The sequence below is a fragment of the Aphelocoma coerulescens genome, chromosome 20, assembly GCF_041296385.1.
Source record: "Aphelocoma coerulescens isolate FSJ_1873_10779 chromosome 20, UR_Acoe_1.0, whole genome shotgun sequence".
Taxonomy (NCBI): Eukaryota; Metazoa; Chordata; class Aves; order Passeriformes; family Corvidae; genus Aphelocoma; species Aphelocoma coerulescens.
In genome coordinates, this window is record NC_091033.1 from 13,272,845 (window position 1) to 13,286,072 (window position 13,228).

General features: G+C 44.3%; 1 protein-coding gene across 1 annotated transcript in view; it reads left to right on the forward strand.

Annotated features, from left to right (window-relative positions):
- The window catches only part of BMP7 (bone morphogenetic protein 7), a 43,049-nt gene extending 33,766 nt beyond the window's left edge, over positions 1-9,283 (forward strand). Inside the window, exons 3-7 of the mRNA XM_069033915.1 lie at positions 346-494; positions 3,682-3,879; positions 5,125-5,201; positions 5,849-5,959; positions 6,487-9,283. Of these exons, the coding sequence (XP_068890016.1) occupies positions 346-494; positions 3,682-3,879; positions 5,125-5,201; positions 5,849-5,959; positions 6,487-6,636 (685 nt within the window). The 3' untranslated portion in view covers positions 6,637-9,283. The remainder of the gene's footprint in view (positions 1-345; positions 495-3,681; positions 3,880-5,124; positions 5,202-5,848; positions 5,960-6,486) is intronic.
- The last annotated feature ends 3,945 nt before the right edge of the window (positions 9,284-13,228 follow it).

Sequence of the window (13,228 nt, forward strand, 5' to 3'; positions counted from 1 at the left end):
GCTAATGAGCACCACTGTCTGCCCAATTACCAGGTTTGCATATGCAAACAGTAATTCTGCAGATCTGTGCCTGGCAAGCGTTTTTTGAAGGTGCATCAGGAGCTCAAGGTTAACTGTAACAGCAAAGTAACCCCAAACCACCTCAACTCTGCTTCAACCCATCCTCCCTTTTGTGAAGAGAAGAGAAACTTCATCTGGGGGTGAGTAGAGGGGAGCACCCACCAGCCCAGCTCCACCTATCGCTGACAGCCCAACCCCGTGCGCTGCCTAAAGGATGTCTGTGGGTGCCTGTGGAGACTCCAGTGGAAATCCTGGCTAATTGAGAATTCTGCTTCTTTGTTTCAGGGATTCAGATTTGTTCCTGCTCGACTCCAGAACGATCTGGGCTGCAGAGGAAGGGTGGCTGGTGTTCGACATAACCGCGACCAGTAACCACTGGGTGGTGAATCCCCAGCACAACCTGGGCCTGCAGCTCTCCGTGGAAGGGATTGATGGTGAGTGTCACACACCAGCAGCAACCAGGGAGTCTCTGTTTCAGGTACATGAGTCTCAGCCAGGGGAAGCCCTAAGCATTCAGTGCTCTTTCCTTCGAATAGGATTTCTTAAGCACGTTTTTCCTGGTTTTGCCTAAGAAAACAGCCCCTAGACACATAGGATGTTAAGGATGTACTCAGATGCTGTAGCAGGCTGGTGAGCTGCCTGCAGTCATTCCAGTATTAGCTGAGCACACATCCCCATCAATTAGTGTGTACACTGCTGGCTAATCTGCAGATAATACAATCCAGTCAAGGAAAGAAGAATAAACTTTGCTGTGTGCAAAAAGGCACAGCTGAGTGATGTAGGGGCTGCTGTTCATTGGCACAGAAGTCTTTCCAATTCAGAAAACAGCCAGGAACCACTCGAACTTCCTTTGTGTCAGTAAAAATGGTTGATAAAGTCATATCTGATCTGGACTCCACAGTCTGCAGTGTATGGTACAAACCTGTGAGGTTTGGGAATGGGTGGGAAGAGCTGGCTCTGAAACATGTCCAGAAAGGAATCAGGCAGGGAGTTTTTCTAATCAGACCTTAGCTAAAAAGCCATGCTGCTTTATCTCAAAATTAGGACTCCCAATGCTCACTTGGAGATTTGTGCAAATATCCTGGATTTTCTGGGGGTTCCCAGGACCTGGGACAATCTAGAACTGCCTGACTGCCCCACAGGAGTAGTTTAAGCAAAAACCACCTCAAAACTACTATAAATATTCTGAATGTAGTTATCTAAGGACATGCTTTCATTCTCCAGATATGCATCTGTGATAGCACTTGCTCTTGGTTTTCATGCAACACTTGCAGATTTCCAGTAGCATTTTGCATAAAGACTCTGCAAAGCAGTTTTGGAACAGGCAACCTAGAGAGTCATTTACATGAAAGGGTGATTTAACTCATGTGAGACTGCACAGAGAGGTGCACAGGGTTTGTTTTAACCTGCCCTTTCTGAGGGATCAGTGAATGCAGAAACCCAAACACAGATGCAAGGAAGCAGCTTCACCGTGGAAGTTACTAGTCCCCACCCCAAAACCAGACAACTTTTGCCATCTTTGGACAGAGATTCAAATTCAGCCTGATTTACAAGTTAATCTTAACTCTTAAAGGACAGCCAAGACTAGTTTCACCCCTTTTCTTACACTTGTCCTTGTTTTTAATTTCCGGTTTGCCTCCTAAATGAAACACCTGGGAGCACAGGATTTGTGTCCCTGATCATGGCACATTTGTTCAACTGTGGTTCAAACACAAAACCACCATCGAGACCCAGCCCAGAGTCCACAGAAAAGTGCTAGCTGGAAGTATCTAGCTAGCTGAGTATCTCTGAGCACTATGGATTCTACAGTCTCACACTCATACTCTTCTGCTGATAAAGCCTTATTTCTCTGTCCTCCCCCAGCCTCACCTCGTGATTTTACAGCAAAAGTCAATCTTGGTTTTGAGCATAAGTAGGAAAAGGAAGCTGATTTATAAATGTGTTACAGATTTCAGTGCAGGCTTTTCAGGATCCTACAAGCAGGGAAGTGCTGCAGCCTTGTATGCATTTAGGGTCATCCTGTCTGCTCTGTTGCAGCAATTAGAGGTGGACCCTTGCAAACACAACCAGACCTATCACAGACAGAGCTTTCAAAGATATAAACAAACTCAGCTAGACTTCTCAGGACTGCATAAAGAAATCATATTCCTAACTTGAGTCAAATAACAGATGAGAATGCACTTATCACTGGGAATTTCTGATTTCACCCCTTTGCAAAGTAACTTGCTGCTTTCTCCAAATGGATTAACAAAATACTTTGATCAGCCTGTCATTAAAAGTTAGAAAAGCCAACTGCAGTGTTTAAAAAGTAAATACAGAGATACAGGGGCTGATTGTCTGCTTGTCTTCTGTAACCAATTTCCCTGGCAGCAGACATTTGCACTCACATTTTTCCACCGTACACATGAATTTTTCATTTTATTTTGAATGGCAAAGACATGTCCTTCCTTGCTCCCCAAGTTTCATTTTGGATTTAGATCAACTGTGTGCACTAACAGCTGCTTTTACACTTGAACTTCATATGAAAATCATGTGCTGTAAGCACAGCAGGATTTTGATGCAGCAGTGTATGCTTGGGCAATCCTCAAGGCTTTAGGTGAAGTAAAAAACCAAAATAAATCAACCCTCAACCCTTGTATTTGCCGTTACATAATCTGTAATCATAAAGCAAATACAGTTTACTTTTAAAAAGTCATACAAAATAAGTGAACTGAGAGCCACTTGCCCTACTCTTCCTGGCCAGGCTGCCTTGTAGGGCTTCTCCAAGAAAGTGTCAGCTCTCCTTTGCACGTTTGATTTGTGGGTGACAAGGTGCAGCTCTGTCCTTAGCAAAAGGATCACAGAGCTGTTAACATAGCTTGGACCTAGCAGCAGCACTCAGTAGCTTGGGACAGTATAATCCTGGATATCACCTCTGCATCTCACAGCAATGCCCAGACATCCCCTGACAGCAACAGGGAGAAACATTAAATTTCCCACTGCCATCCTCGCCTTGCTTTTTTTTGTAAATAATTGATTTAATTCTGCAGACAAACCAACTCATTGTCTTTCAGCAAAAATCAAATAATTCTAAAGCCCAAGATGAAGGACATATGGATGATAATCAAGGTTTTGTATAAAGTTATCAGGTATGGTGGTGGCAAGAAGCAGCAATAAGCAAAATGTCTCTAAACATTTGTTTCTCTCAGCTGAAGTATATCTGGAACTCTGTCAGCATTTCATACAAGGCATTTTTATTTTAAGCTAATAACCTTCCAGTGGGAATTTAGTGTTCCTATGGGCTGAGTTTTATGGTTCCTTTTATAGGATCACTTCAAATTATAGGTTGGTGAACTTAAAGAAACCCCTCTAAAGAATGCAGGAAAAGTTAATGCTGAGCGGATTTGGGGTGAAATAATTATATGTAGGACTATTTTACGTGACTTTTACACACAGATATGAAATGAATTTAGCTGCAGTGAGCTGCTCTTGTCAGAGGCAGCTTTACTCATTAAGTCCAGGTCCTTGTGAGTCGATGCCATGCTCAGGAGTGACCCTCCCCAGGCAGCAGCTCTGCCCTGTGTTCTCCTGGCTGCTGGCAGAGCTGCTGCAGGCTCTCTCATCAGCCTGTTGTGTTCCCAGGACAGAGCATCAACCCCAAGCTGGTGGGGCTCATCGGCAGGCACGGCCCGCAGAACAAGCAGCCCTTCACCGTCGCCTTCTTCAAAGCCACCGAGGTCCATCTGCGCAGCATCCGCTCCACGGGGGGGAAGCAGAGGAGCCAGAACCGATCCAAAACACCAAAGAACCAGGAAGCTTTCCGGGTGTCCAACATTGCAGGTACAGCACAGGCGGCTGGCTCCGTGTTTCTGGGTGGGGGATGACTTGGGAACTGCTTCTCCTCCATTATCTCTTTGCTGTCGCTTTGGTCCACCACCCGTTTGAAATGGTGTGGGATTTGGGATTATTCCAAAAATGCCACGAAAAAGAATGTTTCTTAGAAGCAAAGTGAAATTGAGGGATTTCTTAATCCAAATTTTGAAAAAAACCCAAGCACCTAACCAGAAAAACTCCTTTTCTTTCATATGAAATAAATTCTCTTTTTGAAATGGAAGATCATTACATTACAGCAATGAGCAAGTGATCAGTGGATCTGAATCCAAATGCTGTCCATTTTCAGGGCTTGTGATTTTAAGTTTAGCCCCTAAATAGTGTAGTAGCCCCAAAATTCTTGCACGGAAGAAGAAAACCCATTCATTCTCAGGATAACCACGGCTATTCTGGGGGGAGCTGTGCTTCCTAATTTGGAAGAAAACTCCATCAGGCATTTGAAATAGAAATGTGGCTTAATTATGTGATACCTCAGAGTAATGGGCCCTTGGTGATGGTCCCAGCATCAGGGCTGGCTCTGCTGAGGCAGCAGCAAATTCCAGCTGCTTCTGGGAGTGCCTCACCGAGTGGAAGGGGAGGTTGTGAGAGGCAGAAGGAGAAGAAAAACAGAGTTTCCAATCATATTTCTATGGAATCATTAAGGTTGGAAAAGACCTCCAAGATCATCGAGTCCAACGTTTGACCAATTCCCACCTTTTCAACCAGCCCAGAGCACTGAGTGCCATGACCAGTTGTTTCTGAAACACTTATAGGGATGCAGACTCCACCACATCCCTGGCAGCCCCTTCCGATGCCTGACCACCCTTTCAGTGAAGAAATTCTTCCTGAGCCATTCCTCTACTTGGGTCTTCAGCTCAGGCTACATGACCAGGATAGACACAACATCAAAACTGCACTGATTCTCCTTTTGTGTGTAGGCAGTAATAAAACAGATCTGCACGTTGCTGTTAAGGGGTCAGAGGAAGTCCAGGGGAAAAAAAACAAAGGTGAAAAAACTACTTTCCCAGACCTTTTTTGGTTTTGCACAAAAAAACCAGAAGTGCATTTCATCAATGAACCCAGCCACTGTTATATGACCAAAACAGCTAAAAAAACACTGTAAGTGCACCAGATGAGCAGTGGTGCCTCGCTCCCTGCTGAGGGCTGTGGGTGCTGGGGCAGCCCAGCCTCATGGCCACCATTGTCCCCTGACAGAGAACAGCAGCAGTGACCAGCGACAGGCCTGCAAGAAACACGAGCTCTACGTCAGCTTCAGGGACCTGGGGTGGCAGGTAAGGGCTGGGCGTGACCGGGCTGTGACAGGGATGCCTTGGCTTCTCACTTATCCGCAGCAGTGAGATCAAGCCACTAACTGGACTTTTTATCTTAAATCCTGAGGGGAAAAATATTGTCTACTGCCTTTAGCATGCTTAAGTGCTTCTGCTAAGTTGGATGTACAAATATTTAGTGTGAGACTGGCTGGAAGCTCAACACACTCAGGTCCTTTAGAGGAGCTGTGGCCCTGCAGGTCCTCTGGCAGTGCTGAAGGCACACACGGCTCTCCATTTTCATCTGCCCATTCTTTTAGACCTGGTTAAAGACATTTTCCTTTCTGAAAGCTTGTGTCTGCACTGTGTTTCTGGATGAAGTGATCCTTGTGGACAACCAGGAGGACACTGCTGAATGGATAAACAGCTAAACCCAGATGTTCAGCTGCTCTGTGGGCATATTTGCAATGTGGGATGTGTCCCTCCAGGAAGAGCAGGCACTTTGGAGGCCTGTAAGAGAGCTTTAGAAAGGCCAGGGGGGCAGATTTTTATTTTGCAGGCCACTGTAACTGTGCATGGATGTGTGAATGGATAGATTAATGTGCTGGTTGGCTTTTTGTTTCACTGCATTTCTGTCTTTCTCCACAATCTAATGGCTTCAATTCAATCAGGACTGGATCATCGCTCCGGAGGGCTACGCTGCCTATTACTGTGAAGGAGAATGTGCTTTCCCCTTGAATTCCTACATGAATGCTACAAACCATGCCATTGTACAGACACTGGTAGGTGCAGCCTGTCTCCTGACACGGGGTAACATCTGACAGGTGCTACTCAGAAATGAATTTACACACAGAAGGGTCTCCCAGATAACAAGGGAGGGAAGGTCTGCCTTAGCTCAAAAAGTGCCTGCAGCATCTGGCTCCACGTGTCTGGCTGAGTGGCCTGAATCAGTAGCTGTCCAGAAATGACCCTGCCTTTGCTGCAGGCATTGGCAGGCTCTCTCTGGTTTGCAAAGGCCCTGTGATAGTGTAATGGGGGTTAGTCCCACTGCATGGGAAGGAAGGAACAGGACATGAGCCCCACTATCAGCGTCTCTCCTGGGAAAACTCTGTAAGGATCCACTCTGTGCTGCCACCAAAAGTGGATTTGGGGTCAGGCTGAGGAAGGGGTCTGTGTATCCCAAAGTTACACAGCTCAGCTGCTGTCTGAGGGAGGGTATGGGACAGGCAGAAGGTTGCCCAGGAAAGAAGAATATGGGGGAGGAGAGGGGAAAAGTAAATCTTAACATGCCTTTACTTTCATTCCCCAGGTTCACTTTATAAACCCAGAGACTGTGCCGAAACCCTGCTGTGCTCCTACACAACTCAATGCCATCTCAGTGCTCTATTTTGATGACAGCTCCAATGTTATCTTAAAAAAATACAGGAACATGGTGGTACGAGCATGTGGCTGCCACTAGATTTGTAGGAAAGAGAAAGATGAAAGAAAAAGAAGTTATTTGTAAAGAGTGGGTTTGTATGGCTGTGTGGGGGAGGGGGAAAGGTTGGTGCTCCAGCCATGGGTTTAAAAAAATCCCAAACCATTTTAGGACCAGGCCTCTGGAAGTTCAGACAATGGAACAGTTTCTGGATCTAAAGAGACATTTGAACACATTTTGTTTTAGTTTATTACAGACAATGAGCTTGTAAACTGAAACAAGCCAGAGAAACGGTTTAAAACCAAATCTGCTTACAAAATTGGCTCCTACAGTACATACTTTTGCAAATGAGTCTTTCTGGAGATTGCAAACTCACCAGTGTTGATTGTGAGTAAAACAGTAATAATCTATCCAAGGTGAGACTGTGCTGTGACTAATAAGTGTGTGTAGTTCCTGTAACACGGTTTGCAATAAAATAAGTGAACAAAATATACCTGGAGTGAACAGGTATTTTGTTAGAGAATCATTGCTTCCACCCCTCTGCTTCAATTTCATAAGCAAAATGAAGGATGAATTACATGCAACTTCCAGTTTCAAACTACCATAGCAAAAGCTGGATGTGGATTGACACAAATTCAAAGGACAGATTAGGCTAAGAAAAAAAATCAAGTGGCAAGCAAAAGACTGAAGAAAAGTTCTTCAGAGAGCAAGAGTTTTGGGGTGTACTTTTTTCTATCAACAAGGAAGGAAATTTCCTCTTGCAGCCAGAAAGTATTTGAATTTGCATTGAACTTGAAACAGGAAAGCAGCAAAATGCCGAGAAGCAGGGATTAAACCTAACGTTTAGCTGGGGTATCCCAAGCAGCTACAGAGCTGTAACTAAAGGTCCTGCTGCTGTGTGGAAAATGTCCACCGACTTCCCTGAGGGAACAAGTTCCAACACCTTCCTGAGAACACGGAGGCTCAAGCACAGAAGGTGCTGTGAGCTGGGATGTACACCCAGCACCACACAGACTGGGAACCAGCTAGGAAACCTTCCTTCCTGGGCTCAGTGCTTCTGATAAACCTCCTGCTCTGTTGGCTTCACCTCAAAAAAACCCCAAAACAATCCCTTTCAAGGGCCACCAAGAAGCTGGAACAAGAAGCAAGAAAATGTCCCCTCAAGGCTTTTATTTTTCCTTCTTTTAAAGTCACAGGTTACACAAACATCACACTTAAGCAATTAAGGCTCAATTAAAGTTGTTGCAAAGAAGAATGCAGAGTTGCAGTAACCAATCATAAACAAATCCCCCACTTTGGCACGCACCAAAGTAGGATTGGCTTAAATTCCACCACAGAGATAAAAAGAAAATAATGCCCAATAAAACACCATGTCCAGCACACTCAGCTCTAAATCTCCGAACTCCAAAAAGCTAAACCTCCAACAGATGGGTCCAGGACATCACCAATCCCTGGAGATGGGTCTCTGCTCAGTGAGGAGATGGGGCGATGCAGCCACAGTGGGGTCTTGGCTCCATGTCTTGCCTTAAAGGAGGGTTCAGAGAAAGAAGATAAATGAAATTCTGGACTTCACTCACTACTCTTCTCCCTTTAAGTCACAGATCAAATCCAGACCAGATGCCTCACTTTAAAAAGAATAAGCAAAGGAAGAAAAAACCCCCAACTGTCTATGAAATAAATTGGAAACTTGTTTCTGATGGCCTAATTCTCATCTCATTTAAGTAAATTGGTGTTTTCCCAGCAGTTTCCTCAGTAGCAGGATTAGGCTGATGGGAAAGGGGAAGTCCATCCACAACATTGGTAGGTTTTGGATGGAGGCCTTGGTGAGCAGCTGCCACGTTGCCAGATGTGCCTGGCATCCCACCCAGGCCACTCCAACATCTGCAGGAGCAGCCTGGCTGCAGCAGGCACACTCCACAGGCAGGGCTCCAGCAAACTTCCCCACGGAGAGACTTTGGGCAAACACAGCCAGCCACATGGCAGGACAACAGCTGAAGCCAAAAGTCCACCTCTCCCAGAGCCTGCAGCCAGCACCATCCACCATCAGCAGCCAAAACTGCCCTCAGTGCACCCCTGGTTTGGAGTGAGGAACTGAAATCACACAGATGGGAAACATCTTTTGACATTGTATACATATATACAGCAGTGTTTCTGTAAACCTCCTAAAGGAAGTGAAGGTGCTGCCTAGAAAGTTAAAAGCTAATCATGCCTGAACTTCCACTATTTAGTAGTCAAGGATTAGTTTTCTCTTGTGGGTGTTTCAGTGCTGGTGGTCGCTGCATTGGTGTATTGCATTTTTACCTTGCGCCACGGTATCTTGCTGTATAGGACTCATATATTAAATATTATGTGGGGATTGTTTCTGTTTTGGTTTTTTGTTGTTGTTTTTAGGCATAATAACAGGATTTCTGTTGCTAGGCTCAACATCAGCTTCACTGTTTGTACATTTTTATGTAAATAGTTGTCACAAGCGGAAGAAGAATTATTTATTTCCATCTCTGAATTCCTTTTCAATCACATGCAGGAAAAATGATTCTCGGTTCTTAAACACATTTGTTTCCTTATTTAAGAAGATATTTATTAACAGTTGGCAAAATTGCATACACATTTCTGGTTCTTTTCATAGAGCAGTTGTCAGAAGCCTTTTTGTACAAACTAGTAAAATAAATCATTGCAACTTTACAAAAGATGTCCCGACGACATTGTGTATCTGTGTGGTTATTCTCCTTTTATTCAAAGAACCTTTTTGGCTGGGCAACATTTCATCTTGAGCCTCTGTTTTTGTGCAGCTCGATCTCTATGTACGGGCAAAACTGTCACATGTCATTATTTGGTGCAGCTCCTTCGGTCCAAATACAACAGGGAGGGAAGAATAGCAAAAATATGGATGTGTTTTGCAGTCAGTGCTGCAAAGATCCATGATTGAATTATAGTGCAGCTGTCAGCAGCTGTTTGAAAGAAGCAGGGGGTAAATTAGTTCTGTTTACCGCTAACATAGTTCAGAGATTTAGTCATCCCAATAAAATTATAGAGGCACAAGAAAGGAAGAAAGAAACTCCAAAGAAACATCAGCCAAGAAGCTGACATTTTCTAATTTAGATTGTTTTAGCATATTTGAGAGATGCTGCTGGCATGAGGCTTCCTACTGTGGATACCACACTGCATTGCTATGGAGGCAGCTGAAAAAAATAATGGTCTAAATCCCTCTATTAACTGAGCGTATCTTCAGGGCATAACAGCAATTTTGGTGTTCTTGTTTACTTTGAACGGTGAGCAGAGTTTTGCCAGTTTACATACATATATTTGCTGGGCCAGAGGATTAAGTCATCAGCAGTTGGGAGTTAATCTGCCATCTTCCACGAGCAATTACAAATTCATAATTAAATTTGCTTCATGCACTGCTCTGAGAGTCCAGCAAAGCATCCGTGGAAAGACCTTTATTGATGTAAAGTGATACCTACTCAGCTTCTGTAGGCCTGGACTAATTTTAGAAGGAGGATTCTCTGGTATTTCTCATTATGGTCCCAATTCTCTGCGTTTTGGTGAAGAGAGGGGTGGTGCCAGCAAGAGGAGAAAGAATAAAATAAATATTTTTGCTTTGCAGGGCCAATCTTGCAGCCAACAGCAGCTTCACTGCTGACTTCAACACCTCCAGCCTTATATCATGAAATATCTGTTGGTTTCCAGCTCTGCCAAATACACACAACTTGCTGGATGTGCTTTGGAGCAGCTTTCCCAGCCTAGGAGCCAAAACTCCATTCCCAAGCTGGTTGCAGCCTCCCCTTGGTCTGCAGCACTCCTGTGGCTTTGTCTCCTCATCTACTGTTCTGGAAGAGGAATTCTTGACGTGAATACATACACTGCCATAAACTGGCAGGGCCATAAAACCCTAGTGAACAAGCTTCCAAACAGCTAGATTTATCTGAGTAATGACATTTTAAAGCACATTTAAAACATTTTATAGAACAGTTATTTTAACTTCCTTCCAGGCCAAACTTTGAGGATGTTATGTTTGCTTAATTGAGCTGTTTCAGATCTGTTCCAGCACCGACAATAAGATCATTTTGTCCCTATGCAGGAAACTGCCTCTGTTGCTGCCAGTGTTCACATAATAAAAAATAATGATTTAAATAAGCCTCAGTGCAATTTTAAGATTCCTGATTGTTATGGAAGTGTCAGCTGTGAAGCCTAAAACCAGAGAGGGACAGCAGAACTTGCACAAGTGCAGCTCAGGGCACAGCCAAGGGCTGCTGGATTCAGTCCCTCAGCTCTGCCTGCAATGGGAACAGATACTTCTGGATAAAAAAACCCCAAAGACTCATCTTTTGAGTTCAGAATTCACATCCTCTGTATGCTTCCATCCCAATACCCTGCTTGCTGACTTCCACTGCTGCCACAAACATATTATTCTCTGTATTCAACCTTCCTTTGGAGAGAAATTCTGCCCAATTAAGCTAAAAGGAGCCTGTTTGAAGTTTTTATTTATCAGGTAATGATTGACAAGACCTCGAGGCAAAAACTAGGAGCACTTTATACTGAAGTCATTCATTACCCGAGTACAAAAGCAACAAATGGGTTATTATGGCCACTTTGACTTACTCTGTTTTAAATAAAAATGTCTATTCCCTTTTTCTGTTTAATGCTGTGGAATTTGTATTCCTAAATCAGCAGCCAAGAAAGACCAGAAGTTTAGGATAACAGGTTTAACGTACTGGTTTGTTTCCTAGCTGGTTTTCCAAGGGTCTGTTTACCAGGCAATAGGAGCAGACTTTTTAATTTTAATATTTGGAAAGTTGTTTCTTGGTATTTTGAGGTTTACCACATTGAGATAAATCTGCTGTTTTCTCCAATAGAATCCTCATGTATGAATTCACTCCACAAATGAAGACAGCACAATATTAAAACAGCTTAAATTTGGCTTTGTATTTAAAAGGAAAACAGGAAAAGCCTTTGAGAGATTCATCAACTTCACACTTTTTTTCACCAGGGAAAGGTACTGGAGAAAGTTGGGGAACAAAAAGGGGGCTCAGCCTCAGGCCCACAAACCCTTGGAAAGGCAGCTTTGCACTTGACCAGTTTTTGCAGGCATGGTTAAGCATTTAACCATTTGCAGGCTAAAGCTCTACATGGGGCTGCTTGAATTAACCTCACCCTCAGAGAATTGGCTTGCTTGTCTGCAATAAAACCCAGTCCCAGGCCAGTCAGCAGTAATTTGGGGAATGGAGCGTTTGTGTCTGGGGCTGGGAGGGGGGGAGTGGCTGTATCCACTGCAACCTCCATGCCCGTAATTAAAACCATGCTCTTCCCCTTTCCCTGGGAGCTGAGGTGACTCCTGAGTGAGCAGCTCTGTGCTGCTGATAACTTGGGGCTAATGGTCTTATTTTAAGAAGCTCTTAAGAAGAAAGGAGGGGATGCCAGGCCCTCGGTGGATCTGTTGTGCTTTACTGTGTCAGCACCTGGGGCTCCAGCGCAGGACGTTGGGGCTGCGCTAAATTTCCAGAGCAGCACTACAGGTTTGGGATGTCAGTGCAGTTGTGGAGTGCAAAAAGGGTCACAGAGGCATTTTTGCCCTGGCTCCCCACCTTCTCTTCCATTGCATGATCTCCCCACTAAGGTCCAGAGTGGACAATAGCCCCAGCAGTGGCCAGACACTGATGGTGACGCCAGGAAGGTGACTTTCAGCTTGGCTAACGAAGGAGAACTGTTGCAGGCTGCTGGATTTATTCCCGTGCTATTTGTTGCTGCTGTGTCAGGTGCTCCATATAAAATACGTGGAAGCAGAGACATTGAGTGTCTGGATTCAGTTATGAAGGGTCAGAGCTCAAAGATATCGTTTCTCAGGTCCCACCAATTCAAGCCATTTTCTCCAGTGTTTAAAACTAGCTGTAGACAAGAGCAGAGCAGTCAGTGGCTCTACGTCTCTCTGCCTCAGGCAGAAGCACTACTCAACCTCCTTAAAAAGAGAGATTTGGGCAATTGCTTAATGAGAATAAATTCCTCATTTTAGCCTCTATCTTAGGCTGCATACTAAGCACACAAGAAAGGAGCACAAACCAACATACTCAGCAGATCCAAAACTGACACGTGAGGAGTTTTGCTTCTGATTTGTTTATACATTTTTCACAGTGATCTACTGCCACTGCTGACCTATATTTGGCTCCTGAAGTGAGAAACTAGCTCTTAAATCCACTGAAATGAGTTGTTCTTCCTTAACAGGGAATGACCTGGCTGGACCACAGTTTTAGGAGTTGGTTAATTACTCACTCCACAGACATATTTCATGACACCTCAGAGTTAAGTTTTGGAGGAGACAGCAAGTAGAGGTAGGGCCTGGCATTTGTGAGAAGAAAAAATGCAGCTACTGCCTTTGCAATTGTACAACCAAGTTCCAAAATCATCTTACAGGGTTCCCCTGGAAACCCAGCTGGTGGTTTTGGGGAGAAGGAACATGACACTCACAGAGATTGGGCCACCATCAGCTTGCAGCAACTTTAATCAATAGATCTTTTTCCTAACACCAAGTCACACTTTTTTTATTCTAAATCAGAAAAATGCACAAGTGATTCCAAGTTCAACCCATCCGTTGTTTTGGTTTCACATGACTACTGAGAAATCAACTGTAAAGGCCGGTGCA